This window comes from Anguilla anguilla, chromosome 6 (genome assembly GCF_013347855.1).
Source record: "Anguilla anguilla isolate fAngAng1 chromosome 6, fAngAng1.pri, whole genome shotgun sequence".
Lineage (NCBI taxonomy): Eukaryota > Metazoa > Chordata > Actinopteri > Anguilliformes > Anguillidae > Anguilla > Anguilla anguilla.
The window spans coordinates 21286268-21313258 of NC_049206.1; the positions used below are offsets into that span (position 1 = coordinate 21286268).

The 26991-nt window shown below is 53.5% G+C and overlaps 1 protein-coding gene across 1 annotated transcript in view; it reads right to left on the reverse strand.

Moving 5' to 3' along the window:
• The window catches only part of LOC118230760 (activated CDC42 kinase 1-like), a 30087-nt gene extending 7071 nt beyond the window's left edge, over positions 1-23016 (reverse strand). Inside the window, 11 exon segments of the mRNA XM_035424055.1 lie at positions 738-829; positions 2311-2505; positions 3127-3221; positions 3594-3740; positions 4305-4431; positions 4831-5108; positions 5999-6151; positions 6762-6974; positions 12730-12800; positions 13965-14142; positions 22884-23016. Of these exon segments, the coding sequence (XP_035279946.1) occupies positions 738-829; positions 2311-2505; positions 3127-3221; positions 3594-3740; positions 4305-4431; positions 4831-5108; positions 5999-6151; positions 6762-6974; positions 12730-12800; positions 13965-14142; positions 22884-22946 (1612 nt within the window). The 5' untranslated portion in view covers positions 22947-23016.
• Between the last annotated feature and the right edge of the window lie 3975 nt (positions 23017-26991).

Below are 26991 nucleotides of genomic sequence, written 5' to 3' on the forward strand. Positions count from 1 at the left end.
TAGTGCACTATTTTGTAACAATTTCTCTTTTTGGCATAACAATTGTAACATGCAATAAATGTGATGTTAACATAAAACAAAAATGAAGAGATAATGAGCATCTGTGTTAAAGAAGTAATAACTATTACACCTTCCTATATGTATTACTTAATACACAACTGAGCAGTCTAATGTATCTTACTGTAGGACAACTTGCAATCAGCTTGAACATGTATTTCTTTGTCCAGTATTTTTCTACATAAAATGATAATATCCATGCAAAGGAAAACATGATAATCAAATCACTGATGATCACAATGTCATTGCCACTTGTGGTCAAGAAGACAACTGTTTCTACACATTTTTACAGAAGAAAAATGGCTCAGAGAAACAACAACAGAAGAAAGGGCACAGACAAAAGCTTTAAGCATAGCAAACTTCTTTAAGCACAGCGTTTCCATAGTTTCTACCAGTGCTGTACATAAACAGCTTTCTGTATAAGACAAATTCTATCAGTTTATCTAATATACAGATTCTACAATTTTAAGATGACCTCATACACAGGAATTTCTTTTACAATAAGAACTGTCTGAACAAGATTTTAAGTGCATCAGTATAAACTCATCCTGCGCAGGGTTTTAATTCTTCTAAAAGTACTGGTCCCACAAGACTAAATAAGCCTAGCTCTTCTATATAAAGTATATCCCAAACAGGCAGTTAATGCTACAGGGGGTGGGGGGGTGGTTTCGGTTACTCACTTTTGGCCCGTCCTGGGAGCTGTGTGGGGCGAGCAGCCTTGAAGTCCAGTCCCAGGATGTCCGGGGGGTCCATGGGGTTCCCCAGGTACAGGCTGCGGAGGCAAAGAGCAGAGCCCTGCAGTCAGCGGGACGGGACGGGACGGGAGGGGACGGGAGGGGGCGGGACGGGGCGGGGCGGGGCGGATGTGCGAGTCCGGCCTGCCCCGACGCGTCCCCGCCTCCGCGGAAGAGCGTGCGCCGGCGGCTAACTGCGGCCCCCGCTGACGCACTCGCGCCGGGCTCCGTCGCCGCGGGTAACTGGCTGCGACGGCGACGCGCGCGGTAAATCCCTGGCAACGCGCCGCTGTTTGGACGGCCCGCGTTTCAAACAAACGCATCGGTGAGATCGCCCGCTCCCAGCCCTGTCACCGGAGATCTCGCCCCAACCCCAACAAAGCGCTCCTCACTCAACAGCTGGATCTCTCGCTGAGCTGCTAATTGGCCGAACGAGGTGTGTGCCAAATTAGGGTTGGAGTGAAAAACCTGCAGCACGGTAAACCTCCAGGAGCAGGGTTTGGAAGCGCTGCGTGCGTTACAGCAAACGCGCTATGAACATACGCACTATGCAGCAATGCCCTGCTGCCCCCTGGTGGCGACTTCAGAGACGAGCGGTTCCCACCTGCGGGAATAGTACTCGTGTTGTCATGCCGATGGTGAAGGTGGATCGGACCGATTCTCAAGAGACGCGCTCTGACGCCCCCGCTCCCCGCCCCCCCCGAACTCTGCCAGCTCCTGCTCGCCGGGATCGGTCTAGACACGACCCCTGACCTTAAAAGGGAAGAAACCCGAGCGTTCCGTTTGCGTCATGGCAACTTCTGGCTTCGCGGGCCACGCCCAGTGACTCACGAGTTCCAGCGCAGCGTCTTTTTTCTCCGTGCCCCGCGGCACTGTAATCTTCTCCGTTCCGCACGGCCGCGGTTTTTGCAGCCAGTCCACATCGCAGGCTGCCGCTGCACCCTGGAGCCTAGCTCAGCGCAAACCCGGACCCTGTTCCCGTCGTAATGCAGTGCATGCAGTGGAGCATGTGTGCGATTGTTTAATCACGTCAGGTCGCCCCACATAAATGTCCCTGTTAAGCAAATAAATACTCAGCGTACTGTTTATCCCAGGTGACTCCAGTCACGGGCCAGGAAAGCCAAATGTTTCTCATTTTTGCCTTAATATCTTAATATCACCAACTAATTTAGACTAAGCGTGACAAAACTTGCAGACCCCAGACCCTTGGTCTGTCTTATCTCTATGGCTTATATATGTGTTTTCATGTCATCTATGTCTAAACAAAGTGACCCTGTGCATGTAATCTGAATGGTTAAATCACAGCCGTCCATGAAATCCAACTGCGAAGATGACATTTTTCACGGTCCCCACTAGAGGGCAGCAGAGGCACGGCTATTTCTTAGCTGACAGGAGGCATGTGGGGGGGGGGGGGGGGTGGAGCCAGAGTGTGATGGGGGGGACGGGGCCGGAGCTTTGGGGGGGGCGGCGGGGCTACTAGAGCGTGGGTGGGCGTGGCCGGGGGGAGGCGGGGCCTTACTCGTCGATCTTGTCGGGGAAGCCCCAGCAGCGGCGGGGGTTGGTGTCGCCGTGGCCCGTGTGGATGAAGCTGTTCTTGAGCGGCCGGCTGATGTCGTGGGCCGAGAGGCCGGCCACCGAGGTCACGGCGTGGCGCGGGAACTGGCCCACCTTCAGCGTGCTCTTGTTCTGCCCCCGCCACCAGTAGTTCTCCGCCCTGCGACGGGACGCGCGAAAGAGTTACCGCAGCGACGGCAGGCGACGCTCAACCAAAAACTAAAACACTAGGAACAGATTAAGCGAAAAAAATCTTTTTTTTTCCCCACGGCATGCAGGAACTGCCGCCGGGGATTATGCATGGCAAATTGTGGTCACTCACTCACTCACTCACTCACTCACTCACACACTCACTCACTCACTCACTCACGGATGACCTTTGAGGGACGTTTTGTGGGACGCATGCGCAGGTGGTGCTTCGTTCAGTAGGACGCATGCGCGGGTGGTGCCAGCTGAAACGTGTCTGCGGCAGTGAGCTGCGCCGTGGGTCCGGACGGTCGCGTGCTCGTTTCTGCTTCGCTTTGCGACGGCAGATCTATGCAACGTCGGCAGAACGGATCCCGTTCTCGCCGCTTCGGCCAAACCGGACGTGTGCGGACGGCTCGTACGCGCACGGTATTTCACACGCAAACTGAACGGCGTTCCAGGAAGGGGCCTCTCCCCCGTGTCCGAGGAACGCCCTGAGGCCTCTGCTCGTTCTCCGGGCCCGGAGTCCAGACGCTGGCCCCGCGGGCGTGCGGGCGTGCGTGTGTGCGTTTCGGGGGTGGCGTTCCGCGCGTACCTGCCCTCGATGATGGTGATGACGTCGCTCATGTGGATCAGCAGCTTGTCCGGCTCGTCGAAGTCCTGCAGGGCCCTCATGTCCGTCGGCATGGTCTGATTTAGAGAGAAGAGAACTTTCAGCGCAGTAACGGTCCGAACGAAGACAACATCTAAACAGGATCTGGTTTAAAAACCATGCAGCAGAAGGATACGACCAGAGCAGAACCTGGACAATGACAAGACCGGGAGCAAACCCGCTTCAACAACAGTTGGGGGAAAAAAAGAGACTAGCATCACAGATCCTGTTCTGAATGCATTTGGAAGTGAGGTCTTTCTGTTGTGCTCAAGCGTAGGAGAAACGACCGTGGTTTAACGACGGCTGCGAGGAAAACGCACTAGCGGTCACGAGACTTTCACAACCGCCCTGGAACGCAGGAGACCGAAACTCGCACGCACGCGCGCGCCCGCACACAGACGCTCCCTCACCTCCACCAGAAACTCGCGCAGCGCCACGAAGGTGGGCCGGTCGTCGGGCTTCTGGGCCCAGCACTGCAGCATCACGTTGTAGATGTCCTGAGGACAGTCCTCCGGCTTGGGCAAGCGCTCCCCTTCCTTATCGATCTTGTGGAGGATCTGCAGCGAAACGCGCGCACATGAGCGCACAGACGCAAACGGGCGTACACACACACACACACACACACACACACACACACACACACACACACACGCGCGCGCGCGCCAACACAAGTACACACGCACGGTCACAAAACACGCACGCACGTGCGCGCATACACGCAGGCACAAACGCAAGCACCCATATCATACACAGGCGTACAGAACAAAGCATAAAGTACAATAGAAGTGAAGTGGAAAGCTAAAGGACTAACATTTCGGAGGTAGATTATATATTGATACTTATAGGGGCAGCACAGATTTCTTTTTGAAAACACAAAACCAAATTTTTCTTTCTTTTTTTACTGAAGTCTAGATATGGTTTTAAACCCTCTTTTAATCAGTTCAGTTCAAGATGTATTTTAATTAACATTTTCCATCATACAAGAAGAACAGCTGCATTGTGACACAGAAATGGAGGTCACAGAGAGAAAGAGTGCCTGATATGAAGCCCCCCCCCCCCCCCGGATACGATCTCCCCTGTTCCCCGGTCACATGCTCGTCTGCCTGTGATGTCATGGGTACCTGGCTGCCGTTGAGCCCCAGCCAGGGCTCCTGGCCGTAGGTGCACATCTCCCACAGCGTCACGCCGAACATCCAGGTGTCGGTGGCGTGAGAGAAGGTGCGCGTCTTCAGACTCTCAGGAGCACACCTGGAGCACACACGTTCACGCGCACGCACACACACACACACACGCGCACGCGTACACAAACGCACACAGACACACGCACACAGAGTGAGTTCAGATTCACTCTAAAATGGGAAAAAAATAGCACGTTTTAACAAGACCGGAAAATATGACGGCAAACAGCAACTTCCTTTGTGTGGCTGTGACACGGTAGTGTCGTTAGAGTACCTACAAGCAGACCCGATCGCTTAGTACTGAAGACCTGAAGACTTAACAAGGCACACACACACACACACACACACATGCACACATGCACACACACACACACACAGCAGACACACAGCAAACACGTACACGCACACAAACACATACACAGAAGATACACACACACTCGCACATGCACACACACGCACACACACTCACCAGGCGAAGGGGACCTTACGGTGCTCCTGCATGACGTAGTGGTCGTCGTTCTTGGGCAGCGCCCGCATGAGGCCGAAGTCGCCGATCTTCACCAGCTCGCCGGAGGCCAGCAGGATGTTGCGGGCGGCCAGGTCGCGGTGGATGAAGCGCTTGGACTCCAGGTAGGCCATGCCGTTGGCGATCTGGATGGCGTACTGGCACAGCGTGGAGATCAGGAAGTGGCCCTGGTTCTTCCGCAGGCGGTCCAACATGGAGCCCAGGGGAGCCAGCTCCGTCACCTAGAGACGCGGAATAGCGGTCTCAGTGCACAAAGTCCTCTTACGGGGGGGGGGGGGCTTTCACCCAAAAAAAAGCCTTTCTTCCCCCCACTTTACTAGTTTGGAATGACCAACTGTGTCTTTTGAGTTCACATTGCGACACCAGCACAGTAAAACAAGTACTGCAGCTCCAGAAATGTATCTATACAACAGGAAACGCAGTACTACAGGAGGGAGCTAGCCCTACCTCTCCCTGATGTATATACCCCGTGGGTGGTTGGCATAACGTTAGCTAACGCAGCATTAACACAAGCAACCCCAGCTGACTTATATTCACCGCATAACCCCCCCGATTCTGTCCTATCGCTGCGGGCTCCTGCTCTGAACCGGCCTGGCAGGGCCCAGCCGGGTCGTAAAAAGGCTTTTAAAAACCAGCTGGTTCTGCGTTGGGGGGGGGGGCCCTGTTCCACGGCTATTCTGTGAAAATGCCGTTTGCTTTAGCTATCATCCGATATTCAAACCTTCCCCACAAACTTTTCAAAAGTACCGGAAAAAAAGGGGACTCCCGGGAGAACTTTGCTTGGACGTGAAGTCAGCGAGCTTGCAAACGACGCCCTCACGCGCAGACAAAGCACATTCTGCCCGGGCTTTGATCAACAAACCAGCTTGGGCTGAGTCAAGTCAACACGGTAGGTAGATATATATATATATATATGTAAAAAGCTGAATGAGCGTGTGTCGCTGAGAGCAGACAGAAATGTGAATGGAGGTTATTTAGAGCCCCGCTTGCTCCTCCCCAGACGTTTCCCAGCGGCTGACGGCGACTCGGGTTTTGGGTTTCGGTCGAGGGGCGCAGCGCGGCGTGAGGGGGGGGGTGGGGGGGGGGGGGGGGGGGTCGAGTCCGGTCTCACCATCTTCATGGGGTGCGTGAGGACGACGCCGTAGAGCCGGATCAGGTTCTGGTGGTCCAGCGAGTGCATGGCGTTCACCTCCCGGTTGAAGTCGGCCAGGGCGTCCGGCTGGTTCAGCACGTCCGTCTTCAGACACTTGACGGCCACGTTGAGCTAAGAATGGGGGGGTGGGGGGGGGGTTAGGGTTAGGGGGGGCAAGGCTGGTCAGGCAAGCTGTCCGTCCGTTAACACAGGCAACTGTGTCCGTCTGTGCTCGAACGGAGTGTAGCACAGTGGGTAAGGAACTGGGCTTGTAACCGACAGGTCGCAGGTTCGATTCCCGGGTAGGACACTGCCGTTGTACCCTTGAGCAAGGTACTTAACCGAAATTGCTTCAGTATATATCCAGCTGTATAAATGGATACAATGTAAAAATGCTACAAATCCTGTAGCGCTTCAGGGGTAGGGCTGTCTAGCTGAAATTCTCATGAAGAAATCTGTCTACAGAGCCCCTGGACTTCTCAGCTGATATATCGGGTCGAACAAAATGCAACTGGAAATGCAGCAATAAAAAGATTTATCTTTTACCTTGAATTGATCCTAAGCTTTGAGATGTCAAAGGAATAATGTTTTTATCATATATTATAAACTGTATCTCTTTTACAAAACGATTCCATCACAACTGATTCGTTTTTTTTATGTTACATCTGACCTATAGAGCACTTTTGGGCTGCAGTTCCGCTGTACGTGTTTCTTCGTTCCGTGTGATGTCTGTGCCACTCACCACTTTCCCGGAGGGGGTGAACCACTCCCCGCGCTTGACCACGCCGAAGGAGCCGTCGCCCAGCTTCTCCAGGAGCACCAGGTCCTTGTCGCTGATCAGGCAGGTGAGGGCCTGCTGCTGGCCCTCCCCGGGGGGCGGGGTGGGGGACGGCTTGCGGAAGGTGGAGGCGGGCTGGGGCTGGAAGTCTGCCTCGAGCCTCTTACCGCTGAACACCTGGGGGGGGGGGGCGGAGGCCGGGGCTGAGGCTCAGTCTGGTCTGGAGCTAGACCTGCAAGCGCTTGACAGCCTGGCTCTGGTTCTAACCACACACCAGCGGAGGTCTAACCCTAACCCTAACCCTACCTATGCATATACATACATATCAATGAAGTCCAGTCTAACTCTGCATATACATACATATCAATGAAGTCCAGTCTAACTCTGCATATACATACATATCAATGAAGTCCAGTCTAACTCTGCATATAAATACATATCAATGAAGTCCAGTCTAACTCTGCATATACATACATATCAATGAAGTCCAGTCTAACTCTGCATATAAATACATATCAATGAAGTCCAGTCTAACTCTGCATATACATACATATCAATGAAGTCCAGTCTAACTCTGCATATACATACATATCAATGAAGTCCAGTCTAACTCTGCATATAAATACATATCAATGAAGTCCAGTCTAACTCTGCATATACATACATATCAATGAAGTCCAGTCTAACTCTGCATATACATACATATCAATGAAGTCCAGTCTAACTCTGCATATACACACATATCAATGAAGTCCAGTCTAACTCTGCATATACACACATATCAATGAAGTCCAGTCTAACTCTGCATATACACACATATCAATGAAGTCCAGTCTAACTCTGCATATAAACACATATCAATGAAGTCCAGTCTAACTCTGCATATACACACATATCAATGAAGTCCAGTCTAACTCTGCATATACACACATATCAATGAAGTCCAGTCTAACTCTGCATATACACACATATCAATGAAGTCCAGTCTAACTCTGCATATACACACATATCAATGAAGTCCAGTCTAACTCTGCATATACACACATATCAATGAAGTCCAGTCTAACTCTGTATATAAATACATATCAATGAAGTCCAGTCTAACTCTGCATATACACACATATCAATGAAGTCCAGTCTAACTCTGTATATAAATACATATCAATGAAGTCCAGTCTAACTCTGCATATACAAACATATCAACAAAGTCCAGTCTAACTCTGCATATACACACATATCAATGAAGTCCAGTCTAACTCTGCATATACATACATATCAACAAAGTCCAGTCTAACTCTGCATATACATACATATCAATGAAGTCCAGCCTAACTCTGTATATAAATACATATCAATGAAGTCCAGCCTAACTCTGTTTGTAAATACATATCAATGAATGACAGCCTAACTCTGCATATAAATACATATCAATGAAGGCCAGTCTAACTCTGCATATACATACATATCAATGAAGTCCAGTCTAACTCTGCATATAAATACATATCAATGAAGTCCAGTCTAACTCTGCATATACATACATATCAATGAAGGCCAGTCTAACTCTGCACACTAGCAGGGGCAGGTCTGGCTCTGTCTCTAAACACTGAAAGGCCAGAGGAGACCTGCTTAGTTCAGGCTCTTCTGTTGAGGCCAGCAGCCCCCCCCTCCCCCACCCCCCCAACCCTGTTTTTTTTGCAAATACTGAACGTTAGTGGCCGAGATATGAGACTCAGCCAGCTGAAGCCCCAGCGAATCCACCCCGAACTCCAGCGGAGCTCCTTATACGGTCGTCCAGTCCGGTTGCCGCGACGGCAATCAATCAACCCCCCCCCCCCCCACACCCCCGCCCCCCCCCTCCCCGCCCCCCCGCCGCGTCGTGGCCAAAATCCCGTACGCACGCGCAGCGTCACCAGCGTTCAGGAAGAAAACCCCCAGAGCGCGGCAGAGCGCTTCCCGCCCCCGCGCCCCCCGACAGCGCCTATCTCTCAGCTCTAATCGGGCATTCAAGTGTTTCGGAGGCTCTTTGTAACGGGAGACACTCGGTCTAGCGGCGGGACGGCTCTCTGGGGAGACTCCGTCCCCTCCCCCCCACTCCCCCCCTCCCAAAAAAAAAAAAAGAAACACTGGAGAGTGTTGGCTGAGGGGACACAGACGAGGACACACAGCTCATTAAGCCCAGCGAGCAGCACGCCGGGCGGGGCGAGGGGACAGGAGAGAGAGGCATCTCCCAAACGCTATCTGCGCTCTCGCATATTGAGTTATCTCTTGGCTGGAGGTTGGGGGGTGCGGGGTGGGGGGTGGGTGGGTGGGGGGGGTGGTCTTAATTTAAAGGGCAGCTTGGACTGTTCTTGGAAAAAAAAAAAAAAGAAATTTGCGGCGGTCCACGATTATGGCTGGACGTGCGCGTCCAATCGGATCCGTTTCGTTTCCCTGGGAAGAACGCGGAGGATCGCCCGGCGGGCGTCTGAAAGGGAGCCGCGGCCGAGCGCTCGGACGGACGCGCCAAACGCGCCGCCGCGAAATGATCCCGCGAAGCAGACGCATAAAATGCCCGCCGTGTCCAGAAGAATGCTCCGCATGCCGTTACGAACCTCTGCGCCTTTCATGCCCTGTCAGAGATGAGGAATCGCAGACTCTTAGCGACGTGCTAAATCAACACTGAACTGACAGGTGTCATGGTAACGGCGAGCGCGCCAGTCTCCCGTGAGAAAGAGTCCTTTAATTACGCGAATGCGTAGAAGGTATGTCTGGCTTTTGAGTGACGGGGGCTGATCTCGCTCGCTAGCTTTTACGTGTGCGTTCAAGACCGCTCGCATGGTGAAGCCGTTAGCCTGCCGCAGGAGCTGGGCCTGTGGTGCCTAAACGACAGCCCCACACACACACACACACACACACGCACAGACGCACAGACACACAGACACACACACACACACACACACACACACACACGCATATACACACAGACACACAGACACACACACACACACACAGACACACAGACACACACACAGACACAGACACACACACAGACACACAAACACACACACACAGACACACACACACACAGACACATACACACACACAGACACACAGACACACACACCTACACATACACACACACAAACACACACACATACACACACACACACAAACACACATACACACACACACACACACACAGACACACACAGACACACACACACACATACATACACACACACACACACATACACACACACACACAGACACACAGACAGACAGACAGACAGACACACACACACACACACACACACACACACACACACAGCCCCACACATACACACATACACACACACACACACACACACGGCTCAGAGGAGACGGAGCAGAGCGGAGGGTACTCCCAGAGGAAGTAGCGGGGTCTGATATGTTTCTAAAATTACATGTGTTTGCTTCCGCTCCTGGCAGAACAGCAAGATGCAGTAATCTGCCTCCTCAGATTGAATATCCTGTGTGTGTGTGTGTGTGTCTGTGTGCGTGTGTGCATACTTCTGTGGAAGAGTTTGTGGTTTTCAGAACTGCTACAGCAGGTGTGCCAGCATGTGTGTGCATCCCCGTGTTTGTCTGTGTGTGTGTGTGTGTGTGTGTGTGCATGTGAGTTGTGGTGTGGAAAGTGGAATGAATCGGTGCGCATGTTAGCATGTGTCCATGTTTATGTGCTCATGTACATTAGTATGTGAGCGTGAGTACATGGTGTAGCTTGACGTGTTATGCTTGATAGTGAACGAAATGCCAACAAATACATGTGCATAATTGTGTATGTGTGTTTATGTGTGTGTCTCTGTACATGTGCGTGAAGATGTGAGCATGTCTGCGTGTATGTGTGTGTGTGTACATGTGTGATGTTTGTATTTGTGTGTGTGTGTGTGTGTGTGTGGCATGTGTATGTGTGTGTATGCGTGTGTGAGAGAGAGCCTACGTTTGTGGCATGTGTATGTGTGTGTGTGTGCGTGTGTGGTGTGTCCGTGTGTGTATGCGGTGTGTGTCGGCATGTGTGTGTGTGTGTGTGCGTGTATGTGTGGCGTGTGTGCGGTGTGTGTCTGCGTGTGTGTGGCATGCTTGTGTTTGTGTGCGTGTGTATGCGGTGTGTCGGCATGTGTGTGTGCGTGTGTGTGCGTGTATGTGTGGCGTGTGTCTGCGTGTGTGTGGCATGCTTGTGTGTGTGTGTGTTTGCTTGTGTTTGCGTGTGTATGTGTGTGTGTGTGCGTGTGTGGTGTGTCCGTGTGTATGTGTGTGTATGCGGTGTGTGTCGGCATGTGTGTATGTGTTGTGTGCGTGTATGTGTGGCGTGTGTGTGCGGTGTGTGTCTGCGTGTGTGTGTGTATGCGTGTGAGAGTGTCTACGTGTGCGCGCATGTCCAGCCCACAGAGAGAGGAATGCAGGGAACACACAGTATTCAGTGTAAACAGAGCCCCTCCATGGACCCCTCTGCTTCTCCCACACTGGCAAGCGGAAAGGAAGAAAAACATATTCCGCGTATTCATAAGGCCGCCAAGCCAGCTCCTCAGCAGGCTGGCCAGACAGAAACATTCACCATCTAGGGCCGGGAAAGATTAATGGAACAGAAATATTTCAACAAATAAGAAACAGTGCACAGCCTTTTCAAATTTGGCGTGCGTACTGGTACAAACATTAGCAGGGCTAAGGCTAGAGTCTGTCTGTACACAGCCTTTTAAATTTAGAGTGGGTACTCGCACAAGCATTAGCAGGGCTAGCAGGGCTAAGGCTAGAGTCTGTCTGTGCACAGCCTTTTAAATTTAGCAGCAGTATTGGCACAAACATTAGCTGCTGGGCTAATGGTCCGCATGGTTCACAGCTTTTTCAATTTAGCATGAGTACTGGCACAAACCTTAGCAGGCCTAAGAGTCTGTCTGAACACAACCTTTTACATTTAGTGGGGGGTACTGGCACAAACCTCAGCAGGCCTAAGAGTCTGTCTGAACACAACCTTTTACATTTAGTGAGGGGTACTGGCACAAACATTAGCAGGGCTAAGGCTAGAGTCTGTCTGTACACAGCCTTTTACATTTAGTGAGGGGTACTGGCACAAGCATTAGCAGGGCTAAGGCCACAGTCTGTCTGTGCACAGCAGAAGCTAAAAGCCCCGCAGCAAGCCTGCGCTGCTCCTGACCGAGGGCCTTGTCCAATGGAGACTCGCTCCCCCAACCCCCCCTGGGAGGGATCAGCTGGGTCGCCGCGGTTACCCCCGGCCGCGCGCGCTCGCCTCGCCGTTCGCAGAATCCCGAGCGGTTCCGGAATGCGGGGCCCGGGGTTCCGCTCACGAGACTGTAATCTCATCCGCTCCGCATTCTGCGCGCTCCGCCCGGCCCCGGCCGGCGTGCTGCGACCCAGGGGCTGAATGCCGCGCTCTGCGCCGATTCATCGCCAGCGCCCGACCAGCGCCTTAACCCTTTCCTCCCCGCCTTAACCCTTCCCTCCCCGCTCCTCTGGGTCACGCAGATCCGATCTTATTTTAAACTAGCGAAGAACGCTTCATGAGAGGAGTAATTATTAAATTGAGGATAAATAAAGAGGCACACAAAAAAAAAAAACAAAAAAAAAAACAACAAAAGCCAGTGTGTACACACAGTGTCCTTCACGTGTTAATTATTGCTTTGGTAAGCCAGGTGTTCTCCACCTTGTTCCTGGAGCGACGCAGGGTGTTCTGGTCTTTGTATTCATTTTAAGACCGGAAACAAATTCAGACCCCAGATACAAGTTAAACCAATCGCTCTAACTTTTGATCAAATGTGCGCTTAGCTACAATGAAATCCAGTGGACCCCGCGGCTCTGCAGGACCAGGGCTGAGAACGCAGTGAAAGCCCACGCAGCGCCAGCTGACGGGCGGGGCCTGGTTCCGGAAGGCTCCTCGGAGACGGAGACGGCGGCGTACCTTGCTCATCCAGGACTTGCGCTTGCACAGGGCCTTCCGCCTCTTGACCGCCTCCCACAGCCGACGCTGCCCTGCGAAAGACAGGGCGAGGACAGCAAACGTCAGCCGGCGTCGAGCGGGAGGCCGCTTACCGGCAGGGAGCAAGGCATTCTGGGAGAAACGCGGCGCGCGGCGTCGCTGCGAGGTGCGGGAAAAGCGCTTAGCGCGGGGGGAAAAGAGCTGAAAGGAAGCTTTAACGCTCTTAAAGTAACGTCGGTCATCGTTCAGGGGAAACGACGTCACGTTCTCAGCTCCCCTTTAGCCAAACCGGGCGCGTGAGCGCGCTGTGGGGCGGTGCACAGGCCCGGGCGGAGAGTCCCCGGCGCGTAGCTACGTAAAGAATGCACCTTTGTTTCTCCGTCGCGTGTTAAATACAGTGGTGCTTTGCTTTCTCCTTCCTCGGAGACAATGGTAGTAAAACAACGTGCCCGAACACCGCGGCCCGGCTGGCCTGTGGGGACGGGCGTGAGGAGAGCTGTTTTTGGGGGAGGCTCTGGGAGCGCCCTTGGTGGGGGGTGGGGGGGGGGGCGGTGGGGTGTAGGAAGCAGGTGTTACGGTGCTGATGAATGGTCGGGGCTCTGGACGGCGGCCGCGCCGAATGGGGCCGTGCCGCTTTTGTCTCCGGTAAACAATGCCGGGCTTTCTTGCGCTTACCATATTCACGGGGGCTTCGGGGATCGCTTTACCACTGACTCCCCCCCCCCACCCCCACCCCCCACCCTCACCCTCACACCCCCCCCCCCCACCCCCCCAACCACCCAACTCCATAACAGGGGCTTGGTTTTTTTATCCGAGGTTAGCCCACTGCATACACCGTCACTGTGAGGTCCGATTGAAAGCACAACACAGACGACACAAAGCCGAGCTGTTTCCCTCCCGTCCCCTGTGATGGACTGCTCTCGATGACTCCCAATGCCCGGCACGGTCGGGCTCTTTCTCACCCCTCTTAGGGTGAGATTTACGGGGTGCCTTCATCAGACTGTGCCTTGCCACAAAGCGGCAGCGTCCCTTATGGGTGTGTGTGTGTGTGTGTATGTTTGAGGAGGGGGGTGGGGGGGGTCCCTATCTACGGATTATCTACAGCAGATGGCCTTTTGTTTCAGTGGTGTTTTTTGTGTGTTTTTTTTGGGGGGGGGTGGGTGGGTGTGGATTAGAACCCCGTCCCGTTGCGGTTCCCCTCCGGTCCGTGGACTCACCCGGGCCCCCCATCCCGATCTTCTCCAGGTCCTCGCTCTTGACGTAGTCGAAGTGCGAGAGGCGGGTGACGTTGAGGTCGTCGCGGATACGCAGGAAGTACTGCTGCAGCTGGACCTCCATCAGCAGCTCCAGGAGCCATTCCGTCCCCTCGTCCGACTGCATGCTACTGCCCAGCTTCTGCACGGACAGACAGACGGACAAACACTGTCAACACACTGTACGCTATGCACTACTGCCCAGCTTCTGCACGGACAGACAGACGGACAAACACTGTCAACACACTGTACACTACTGCCCAGCTTCTGCACGGACAGACAGACGGACAAACACTGTCAACACACTGTACGCTATGCACTACTGCCCAGCTTCTGCACGGACGGACAGACGGACAAACACTGTCAACACATTGTACGCTACGCACTACTGCCCAGCTTCTGCACGGACAGACAGACGGACAAACACTGTCAAAATACCGTACGCTATGCACTACTGCCCAGCTTCTGCACGGACAGACAGACGGACAAACACTGTCAACACACTGTACACTATGCACTACTGCCCAGCTTCTGCACGGACAGACAGACGGACAAACACTGTCAACACACTGTACGCTATGCACTACTGCCCAGCTTCTGCACGGACGGACAGACGGACAAACACTGTCAACACACTGTACGCTATGCACTACTGCCCAGCTTCTGTACGGACAGACAGACGGACAAACACTGTCAACACACTGTACGCTATGCACTACTGCCCAGCTTCTGTACGGACAGACAGACGGACAAACACTGTCAACACACTGTACGCTATGCACTACTGCCCAGCTTCTGCACGGACGGACCGACGGACAAACACTGTCAACACACTGTACACTACTGCCCAGCTTCTGCACGGACAGACAGACGGACAAACACTGTCAACACACTGTACGCTATGCACTACTGCCCAGCTTCTGCACGGACGGACAGACGGACAAACACTGTCAACACATTGTACGCTACGCACTACTGCCCAGCTTCTGCACGGACAGACAGACGGACAAACACTGTCAAAATACCGTACGCTATGCACTACTGCCCAGCTTCTGCACGGACAGACAGACGGACAAACACTGTCAACACACTGTACACTATGCACTACTGCCCAGCTTCTGCACGGACAGACAGACGGACAAACACTGTCAACACACTGTACGCTATGCACTACTGCCCAGCTTCTGCACGGACGGACCGACGGACAAACACTGTCAACACACTGTACACTACTGCCCAGCTTCTGCACGGACAGACAGACGGACAAACACTGTCAACACACTGTACGCTATGCACTACTGCCCAGCTTCTGCACGGACGGACAGACGGACAAACACTGTCAACACATTGTACGCTACGCACTACTGCCCAGCTTCTGCACGGACAGACAGACGGACAAACACTGTCAAAATACCGTACGCTATGCACTACTGCCCAGCTTCTGCACGGACAGACAGACGGACAAACACTGTCAACACACTGTACACTATGCACTACTGCCCAGCTTCTGCACGGACAGACAGACGGACAAACACTGTCAACACACTGTACGCTATGCACTACTGCCCAGCTTCTGCACGGACGGACAGACGGACAAACACTGTCAACACACTGTACGCTATGCACTACTGCCCAGCTTCTGTACGGACAGACAGACGGACAAACACTGTCAACACACTGTACGCTATGCACTACTGCCCAGCTTCTGCACGGACGGACCGACGGACAAACACTGTCAACACACTGTACACTATGCACTACTGCCCAGCTTCTGTACGGACAGACAGACAGACAGACACCGTCAACACACCATACGCTATGCACTACTGCCCAGCTTCTGCACGGACAGACAGACAGACAAACACTGTCAACACACTGTACACTATGCACTACTGCCCAGCTTCTGCACGGACAGACAGATGGACAAACACGGTCAACACACCGTACACTATGCACTAGGCATCTCTTGCACTCCTTTAGTGGGTTGTCCAGTGAGCTACATTTCTTACACGGTTTTTTGATTCAGTCACAAGTAGTACGTAATTTGCGCTCAAAAAGTCTGAAGAAAGTAGCTTGGTCCTGCTTGTAGTATTTATGTTTCATCATGACAAGATGTAAGACATTTATATCGTACGAAAATGTCCTTGAGCAGTTTTGCTGAGATTCCAGCTTGCATCTCTTCCCCTTCTTTGTGTTTCTCTCATTCAATTCTGCACGGTGGTAGAATCTCCTGGAAGGCCTATGTTTGCCATTACCTTCTTTGAGAATGATCAAATCACGTAAGTACTTCTATTGTGCATCCGTGTATTACAGTAACCCTGACTTTGAACCTAAGAGGCTTGCTAAACGGATTACCGCCTTTAAACATTAATCTTCGAAAAACTAATTCGTAATATGTGGTTCAGGAACCGCTGACGCAGCTCCCAGAGTGCAAATTGCTGAGCGGAGCATCGCTGGAACGCATCCAACGCGAATGGGCTTCTCTCTCACACGCTCGCGTTCTCTGCCCCTTCAAGATCACGCGACGCGAACACAGAGGCTTATTTACTGAAAGAGCTCGCTCATCGTAAACACTTCATCTTGAAGGGATAAATCACCCAGTGGCGCCCCCGAGCTCTGAACGACAAGTGCAACAACGGAAAACCTAATTCACAAAATCGGTACGTTGTCTTAAGCAACAGAATCTGTCGTTTTAACTTTGTACACAAAATTTTGTGTTGCCCAGAAGCACTACCTACAAACACAAACCATCATGGCTCTTCTCTCCTTTGAAAAGACACAGAGACTTGGGATTCAGACAGTCCCAGACTTCCGCTCCTGCCCAGTTTGCACAGCCAAAGGACGTCGGCACGCACAGTACCGCAAGCCCATATCTGACACACCTGCACAAACCTGACCCCTCTAAATGCAGCCAGCTCCTTCTGTACTGGAACAGTCTGACCCTCACCACAGTCTACTCCTTTCTGACATGAAAAAAGCGTCAAATTCAGAGCCTACCATAACAGGGTTCTATGTTGACATTTTCCCAAGGAGCACACATGCTCCTAAGTTGAAAAATGTAGGAGCACGCTAACACGTCCCAATTAGCAGTTCTCCGAAATTATTTTTCCGGTTAGCACATGTCGATTTTCAGAAGCAAACACTCCAAAAATAGGAGCGCTGTAGAGCGGTGCAAAAGCAACGTTAATTTGTGATGGCGGACATGGCGGGGTCTGGTGTTCTGTTAGCAGCGAGCGGCGCGGCTCTGACCCTGCGGTGAGTCCGGCGCTCGTCTGAGCGCGTTTAAGAGCCCGCGGGGAGCGCTTCGCTGCCGTGCGCGCGCGCGGGGGGTGAGCTCTGAAACAACATTCAGAGGGAAAGGCAGACAGCCACGCACAGCGAGTTTTCATCAAGTCCAATCGAATGCGCCAACGAACAGACGTTAACACAAACACAAATACACACGTGCACACAAACAGACACGCAGACACATGAACGCACACACACACACACACACACACACCGAACACACACACACACACACACACACACACACACACACCGAACACACACACACACACCGAACACACACACACACACACACCGAACACACACACAAACACACACACACACACGGATGCATACTTACGCGCACGCACGCGCCCCACGCCTCTGCCCCATAGAGCAGAGCGTGCTACAGCCTGACTGTTTTTCAAGGTGGCCGAGGCGGCCGACCCATAAGCCCTGCGGGGGGGGGGGGGGGGTTTCTTTCACGCCGCTTGTTTATCTCCACGGCAACCCGCTGTTCCTGAGGGCCCCTGCGGCCCCGCGGGCCGGCTTTTAATAGCCTCAGGAGAGCTGCCCGCCGCAGTCACTTGAGAGAGCTGCCCCCCGGTGACCCTGATCCCGCCGCCTCCGACCAATCAGCCGGCCGGGGCGTTAAACAGGAGCCAGAAGCGCCCCCCCCCCCGGACCCCCTTCCAATGTCACTGGCCTGGAGCTGAACCCCCTGCTCGCAGAAAGTGCCCAGCCGTCGCTAGCCCCGGCCCTGGCCACAGCTCCACAACCACAACCGGCCGCTTTAACCAGCCCTTCCCCTCGCTGCTTCCTGCCGCAGGCACGCTGTTTACAAACGTAAGTTAAAATAGTGTGGTTAGCACAGGCAACACAAGCCAGTTAAAGCAGCGGTCCTCAGCCTTGGCTCTGCACTGTCTGCTGGCCTTTTTGCTTTCGGGCCCAAGAAAGCACGCGGGGTGAGTTAGCCACGTGACCGTCCGTTGCATTTGATCCGGTAAGTTCTGTGTTGAAAACAAAACCAGCATGCCCGTGTTGAGGGTCACTGCACTGCAGTATCTAAGAGAGCCCTCCTGTACAACGCCAGCGACTTTAGCGTCGTCTTTGCCTGAGATCCACGTAAGCGCTCCACAACAACAGTCTCCGAGAATGTACTGTAACTAGGGTGGCCATATTGTTTGAGCAAAGAAAATCTGAAAATAATATGGTATGCTGATCTGGGCCCGCAGATGCTGCATACCAAGTCTCGTACCCGTTGGTACAGCTTTTGTTTAATTAGTGTTTTTACACAAATTTCTAAATGCCAGAAAATCCAAGTAGGCGAAGCTTATGGGTTCTTCTTGAGAAGAAAGGGACCGTTGCACCAGATTTCATGACTCCAGGCCAAATGAGGTGAGGGACATGAGCTTTCACATCTTTCACCTAAAATCATCTATCATAGCGCCTCCATGTAGATCAATTGAAAACTTCATACAAGCACACTGAGGCAAGGCGAATATAATGAAGCTGGAATGACAAGTAGTGTGTTGATGAAGAAACCACACTAGCTACTGTTCCACTGGCTCTGGGGGCTTCTGTCCAGTAAAGAGTTGCAATAGCTCTTTAACATAAAGCCCCTGTCATGTCACAAGGGGTTGGGGGGTTGGGTCATGACTTCCTCTTCCAGGTCAGCCTTAATGGTCTGGGATCAGGCAACTGCTTCCCCAGGCTAATGGTTCTGAGGGGTGCAGAGGGTATTTCACACACACACACACACACACACACGCACACGCGCGCACACAGAACCACAGTCTACCCCACGAACGCACACTCTTCCTGGGGCTAAGGGTTGTGTGCAGTCCACCAAGCACCTGCACAACCACCAAGCATCACTGCTCATTATGCTAGACACAGCGCATTACCAGCGATTTGCTATGAAGAAATGCATTTAAGGACAACAACAACTTACAAAGAAAAAACATTCAAATGCCCAGCAGATAAAGACGCGCAAACACACACACCCACGCTACACGTCAAGCGGGAAGAGAAATTGACAGTACAGGATGTGACCTCCAGAGGTCAACAAAAAGTATTTAAAAAGCGAGCTGGCCTTCCTGTCGGCCCCGTGTAAGGGACAGCATTTACTCCCTCTGCCGTGACCCTTTGGCCCCTGTGACTCTGTGGCCCTGCTCCCAGCTGGTCTACAGCTCCGCACAAACGCTCGCTCTGTGAGGCCCGGCAGTCATAACGAGCCAAAGGGCAAAAGGGGCTGCACCTCACTTCCTCTCGCAGGTCCAGCCAGCCTCCGGCTTACAGGTAAATCAAGCCCCAAATTTAGAGCTGGACCTCCCAGTTAGACTTACACTCAATTCAAGGACTTCTCTCTAAGGCCAGCCTTGTGTGCTCATCAGTGACACCGTAATAAGTTTGCGTATATAAGTCATGAACACAATACTAGGCTAATGTTCATTGATATTAACATTTTTTGCTTGATTTGGCTCTGTAATTTCTCAGTGGTCCAACCAAAGTGTATAAAGATCCCCTAAAACAAATGCTGAGAATGTGCACTTCAACTACACGTGAATTGTTTGATTACAAACCTAAAATTGTTGACTACAGAGCCAAATCATGTCTTTGTCCCAAACATCATGGAGCTCACTATGAAAGGGATTTGGGGTGGCAAATCAAATCCTGCACCATAGCCCCGAGCCAACCAGGACCACAGCTCTGACTTAGACCTGGTCCAACCAGCTTGAATCTTGTGTCGTTAAGTGTGACCTGAAGCAAGTGCTCACTTCGTGCAGAGATTCTAGGTCAACGTTGAGGACAAACGAACGCTGTGCACCGAGGTGGCCCTGCCCACTTCCCCACCCTGCTACACAGACGTCAAGAGCCCTGGTGTACACCCAAAAATAAACTTTCCGCATCACTTCCTGTCTGGGAATGGCGATCGGAGGGGCTGCACGTCAGCGCCAGACGCTAAACGCTCTCGAGGGGACGGGAGAACGCCGCCTCTCAAAACACGGGCGGGGGAAGAAAAACAAACCGAGCGGCGTCCAGGGGGGAGGTTCCCACGGGCCGGGGACGGTCCCGGGGAAACCGAAAAACACCCTGACGTTCGCGAGCGCGCTCCTGAGCCCCGGGCCGGAAGCGGGACGCAGCGTTCGGCAGGTGTCACTTGTGACACGGGGGTGGGGAATGCGGGGCCGGGCGGCGAAGGGGTGGGGGGTGGGGGGAGGGGCGGGTGTCGGGCGACCGGAGCCATTCTCCGAAAACGGGCTGTGCTTTCTTTCGCGTCTCCGGCGGGGGGGGGGGCGGTCTCCAGGGAATTGGTCCAGAGGCCGCCTCCCTGCCTCCCTGCCTCCCTCCTTATTTACGCTGCGGTGTTTATCCGCTTAGCGCACGCCCTTCGTCCAGAGCGGCTCCAAAGTGACGCGATGTCCGTTTACACAGCTGGAAAATTACTGGGAAGGGTTTAGGTTAGGAGCCTTGCGCAAGCTCGGGTGAGTCAGAGAGCTCTCTGCCCCGCGACCGTTGCCAGCAGCCTTAAGGAACAGCACGACTCCCCGCTGTTACATAAAAAAGACACGCATACTTTCATACGCATACAGCCGCTTTCTTCTCTTTCTCTTACACAGAAACTCGCACAGCTAATGTTTCACAATATCCATTACTACAGCCAGAGGTTTATCAGGAACTGTGCTGCACTTCAGATCTCAGCCTGAAAGCCAACGTCCCTTGCATTTAGCCTCCAAACATCGCAACTGAGGAGCTTCAAAAGTCCGAGACAAATGGAGACAGAACTTTCCCCAAAGCATTAGATATCCGAAATGTCCTCCGTCGTGTAAAAATGCACTGAGCGTGTTGGGTCAAGGTTAAGAACCTCGCTCAAGGCCACAGCAGCCCAGCGGGAAGCCGAGGTGAAGATGCTCCAGTGCCAAGCGCAGCTCCTGGGCACTGACGCCGCACTGAGTTCAGTACCGCTGAACGCCGCTCGCCTGTCTGCCGTGTAATTGGGGACGTCAATGCTTACGTTCAACGTTTCAGGCATTTGGCAGACGCTCTCATCCAGAGCGCACACAAAGAGAAGGGTTCGATCTGCGAATCACCAACAGCCCAAGCTAACGTTAGCGGCTAACGAGAAGCGCAGTGGTCGGGCCGTAAACACCCTGGCGAGGGACAAACTTCTCACTAGAATTAACCTTGTGGAAGGGAAGGTACAGAAAGGATTTTTTTTGGGGGGAAAGGGGAATATAGGGAAGAGGGGAATGGGAATCAGGATGGAGAAAAGGGGAAAAGGTATTTCGCGAAGAGATGGGTCTTCAGGTTACGACTGGTTTTAAGGTAGGGAGGGACCAACGCTGTCCTGACTGAGGTGGGCAGGGCGTTCCACCACTGGGGAGCCAGTAGGGAGAAGACCCGAGGCCAGGAGGAGCGAGGGAGGGGAGGGCTAGGCGCCTGGTGGCAGCACAGCGTAGTGCACAGGCTGGGGTGTGGGGGGGGGGGGTAGCTCCTTCAGCAGCCTTCCACGTCAATACCATCCAGGAAAGCCAGGCCCCCTCTCTGGGGTGCCGTTCCCAAAACCACCTCTGCTATAAAACCCCCAGGCTGCGTCCAAACCGCACTCATACGGGTGTGTACACATGTGTGATTGAGTGCGATGGAGGGACTGAGAACCCTGCTTTAAGCCGTAATTACGGGTAATGCGCCGCTCCTCCCCCCCCCCCCGCCCCGCCGGGACCTCGCCGCCGACGTCAGCGGCGAGAGAGGGGACGTCACCGGCGCACGCTCGGGCAGATTAGGCTCAAACGGCGAGAGCCTGCCGGGAGCCCGATCCTCCGCGCGTTACCGCGGTAACGAGCCGCGGCTCTCGCCCGAGGGCAGCGTGGCGACCGCCGTCCTGGCATCAGACCACGGAACGACGGCCGGCGTGCCGCGGTTCGCGTCTCGGCGGAGTCGGGTCCGCGCGGGCAGTACTTCTAACGGCGCCGCGTTTGTAACCGAGGCGGTCCGATCTTCAAAGGCTCGGGCGCGAGAGAGACCAGAGGATTTGCGGAAGCGAACCGGGCTATTAGGAGCGCCCGCGCCGGCCGAAACGGCTAAGTGGCTTATATATACTGTACGTGCCGAGGGTGATCCGCTCATACTGTAGCCGTGCGCTGTCCACATACGGGTGCGTTCAGCTCCTGTGTGCGCGTTAAGGCTCCGTAAGCCAGTCCTCCTCGCTACTGTCACTGAACACCGTGTCAATTCAGACCGCATGTCTTCAAAAACAGTAACAAGCACGCATGCATGTGCGCACACAAACACACACTCTCTCTCTCTCCCTTTCTCTCACACACACACACACTCTCTCCCTCTCTCTCACACACACACACACAAACACACTCTCTCTCTATCTCTCTCTCACACACACACTCTCTCTCTCTCTCTCTCTCTCTCTCTCTCTCACACACACACACACACACACTCTCTCTCTCTCTCTCTCTCTCACACACACACACACACACACACTCACGCAGACACGTTTGTCCCTTCTATTCCTGTTACATCTCCGCGCTGCGTACGCGACCCTCTGGTTCCCCAGACGAAAGTGGAGCGGGGAGGCGGCGGAGCCTGCCGGAGACTTACTCTGTAGGAGCGGAAGCGCGAGAGGAAGGGCAGCGAGTTCTTCAGCCTGTCGAAGCGCCGCATCCTTCAATCGATGGCGGCGGCCGGCGCGAGCGCGGCTGCTCTGTCCCCGCTCCGGCGTCAGAGGGGCCGGCGGGGCGCGGGGCCGGGGCCGGGGCGGCGCGGGGCGGGTCGGGGCCCCGGGGAAAGACGCGGCTGGCCGGCTGCGGCGACCGCGGGCGAGCGTTCCATCGCCGGGCGTCCGCTCGGAAGCCCCCGGCGGACTCCGCTACGGCGCGCGCGCGTGCACAGAGCCGCTAGCGCGCGAGACAGAGAGAGAGAGAGTGAGCGCGGCTGCCGGGCGCTCAGTGGGTCCGACGCTGGTCTCCGCGGGCTGTTTCGCTGCCGTCCGTGCTCACGCTGAGTTTCATGGTGGAGTCCGGTCCTTCAGTATCCCCCCCGCCCCCCCCCTCCCCTCCCCTCCCCTCCCCCCGGAGCTCCCTGACAGGCTCTCGCTAGACCACCCCCCCCCCCCGCGCACCGCCCCCCCCCCCCTCTGAATCGCGCCGCGGGAGCACACAGAGCGGAGCGTAAACAGAGACGGCTGCCTGCTCTCGCTCTTACTCTGCTCTCAGGATCCGGCTTCAGAGAGAGAGAGAGAGAGAGAGTGCAGGACTGCTCTGTGTGCGTCTGTGTCCGTTTCTGTCTGTGTGTGTGTGCGTGTCAGTGTGTCTGTGAATGCCTCTGTGTGTGCTTGTGTATCTGCTTATGTGTGTGTTTGTGTGTACTGTACGTCTGTGCGTGTGCCTGCTCATACGTGTGTGACAGAAAAAAAGAGCATGCATCTCAGTGTCTGTGTTATGTCCGTATGTGTGTGTGTGTGCAACAGAGAAACACAGCATGTGTCTCAGAATATCTGCGTGTGTGTGTGTCCACGTGTGTCTGTGTGTGCGTGTGTCTCCATGGGTGGGTGTGTGTGTGTGTGCGTGCGTGTCCGTGTGTGTGTGTGTCTGTGTCCATGTGTGCGTGTCTGAGTGTGTGTGTGTGTGTCTGAGTGTGTGTGTGTGTCTGAGTGTGTGAGTGTGTGTGTGTCTGACTGTGTGTGTGTGTGTCTGAGTGTGTGTGCGTGTGTGTGCGTGTGTGTCTGAGTGTGTGTGTCTGACTGTGTGTGAGTGTGTGTGTCCGTGTGTGTGTGTGTGTGCGTGTCTGAGTGTGTGCGTGTCTGAGTGTGTGTCTGAGTGTGTGTGTGTGAGTGAGTGTGTTAGTGTTAGTGTGTGTGAGTGTCTGAGTGTCTGAGTGAGTGTGAGTGTGTGTGTGTGTTCGCTCTGAGGCGGGCGGTGCTGACGTGTTGCTCCCCGCTCGCTGGCTGGGGGAGTGTGTTTTAGTCATTCCTGCGGTCCCCTCCGCCGCTGGGCTCAGACAGCCGCTGGGAGTGACCCTCTCTCTCCCGCCGCGGGCACACACACACACACACACACTCACACACACTCGCTGCTGTTCCGAGGGAAGAGCATTTGATCAGGAGCCAAGAGGATGGAGAGTTCATTTCCTGTGCCCTCCCCTCCCCTCCCCTCCCCTTCGATGGTAGCATTTAAACAAGTTCTGTCTCTCCCTCTCCCCTCCCACCCTTTCTCACCCCCCCCCCCCCTCCAGGGTCCACTCCCACACAACAACATAGCTTCTTTATTTGGTGTCTTGCGTGACTTCCTGGCTGGACACATCCAAAAATGTTATCTTTTCCAAAAACTGTAAACGAGACAGCTGGAACTTCTCAAATACATTCCGTTCCCTCCTTCTGCATGAGCCGGGTTAGTCACGTTTTGTTTGCGATTCTTTCCGCCTTTTTCGTAACAGACGTGCGCGTCAGTTTACGTACAGGAAATACCTCTGAACTCCTTAAACTGAAGCGCGCCCCGTTTGCGGCGCGCTAGCCGTCTGACTCTGGAATCTGCTGGAAGGAGTTTAGAGGAGCTCTTGGGTTTCTCGAGGGTCCGAAGGAGCCTAACGAGGACGCTGCCAGTGAACGCGTGCCTGCGAGTCCAAAACAGCCTGCGTTCAATTAAACCCCCGACCGAGGAATGCCTCTAGTTCCCAGCCAGCGCAACTTTGCCCAGCTAACCCAAGAGGAAATGCTCTGCGAGTATGGCTAGAAGTCATTTTCAGCAACAGTGGAGTCGGATCAGAACAGACGAGCTTGATATATTTCACCAAAGCCCGCTGCATTACGACAAGTGCAAATTATAGTAACAGCCAATGGAATACTACTGCTAACCACTACATAAGTAATGTAGAAGTAAAAAGTACATGCCCACACACACGTACTCACTACCTTTTCTGTTGGATAGTCATAATTTTCCCCCCACCATTATAATGAATAATAAGCACTGTCTACTCACAGAAACACACAGTGTCATTCTAGTGTGTTTTACAGTACTATACTGAAAGCAGTAAGCTAACTCCAAAAACATCACAAAACAAATAGCTATATGAGACCCAGCACGTGGTATGCGACACATCAAAATGTGTTTAACTTTGCAACAGTAAAGTGAAATGAAATGCAGTTCGGTCAGTAAGACCGGTGTTTTGTGTTAAATGAACACATTAGCGCTCGCGTCCCTGCTCATCGTGTGGATGGGTAGCGTAAGCGTGAATAAACGAGCAGCCCTTGCGCAGTCGCCGTCCGGCCTGCAGATCTGCGCGGGGTGAGCCCGGTTCTTGGGGGGGGGGCTCCACAACTCGACGCTCAGGCGCTCGAGAACCGCCGTCCGACAAACGGACCGGCTCGTTCCCCCCCGGCGGCCGCTGGACGGGCAACATCTGGGGCCTCGCGGGCGATCCGGAAGCGAACGAGCGAGCGAGCGGCGGCTAACCTCGCTCCGCGACAGCTGACGTCCCCCCGCACGCCCCAGCGCTCTCCGCCTCGCGGCCCCTTCCTGAAGGGGGGGGATCTGGGGTGAGGAGACCTGAGGCCCAACTGGTTCTGTCAGGGAAGCACGTAGCGTTCAGAAATCGCTCTTATTGGGTTTCGGTGGCCACCTGCTCCCTCGAGTCCACCAGAGGGTGCAATTCTACCGTTCGGCCACAAGGTGGCACTAAACACTCCAGGATGGACTTCATAATGCTCAGCCTGTATTTTGCAGCATTGCAACTACGTGCTAAACTACACTAGCTGTACCCACCTTACAAAACAGATTCATCAAATAGTGTAGCAGTACTGCAAAACCAACTTGATTTGGTCAAGCATTTGTGATTTTGCCCTTTTTCCTAAATCATTCTTTCTGGTATAAAAGCCAGCACAACTTCTTCAGTAAATAGGATACACGGAACAAACTGCTATTAGCCCAAGAAGGCTCCACTACAGAAATCACCCATGATAGCCCAGAAGTCAGAAAAGGGAGGGATTATGATTGGGGGAAGCTCCCAGCTTCCCGAGTGTCTCCCTTCACCACTGACTACAGACTCCCACTGTCAGAAGTAGGCCAAGCGCTGCCTAGATCAGCCTCGCGGATCAAAATAAAAAAAAATAAAAAGTTCAAAGCTGCTTGTTTAGAAGGCTAAAGGTCAATGTATGCCGCTGCCATCCAGTGTGCGCGTGCTTGTGTGCAGGCATTATGCGGCATGCTTCGTCTGAAGCCCCATTGGACGTTTCGCATCAATGAGGGCATTTTGCTAATGGCGGTCTCGGGCTGTTCATTTAAAAAAAAAAAAAAAAAAATAGACCCGTACTGTAGTTTATCTGTAATTACCGCTTAACATGCGTATCAACAGCAATACTGAAATCTTTACGTTTCCTGGTGGAAACAAATAAGAGGAAATAAAAAGAAGAAGCTTGTACCGAGCACCCGGCGAGTGGACCACCCTCACGGGGCCGGGATGTGAAATCCCATGAAATGCACTTTTTTTGTACGTCGCTTTGGATAAAAGCGTCTGCCAAATGAATGTAATGTAATGCGAAATGCTCAGCGCATCCACAGCCAGGCTCTTTCTCTGGACCCTGTTAGGCCACGAGCTCCCCCGCCTCTCTTAGAGAGCCCTGAGTGTGTGAACTCACATCGCGCTGCTCGCCGGGACGATCGAGCGTGCGGCGGGGCCGACGGAACAGCGGCGTCCGCGTCGGCTGAGCGCGACG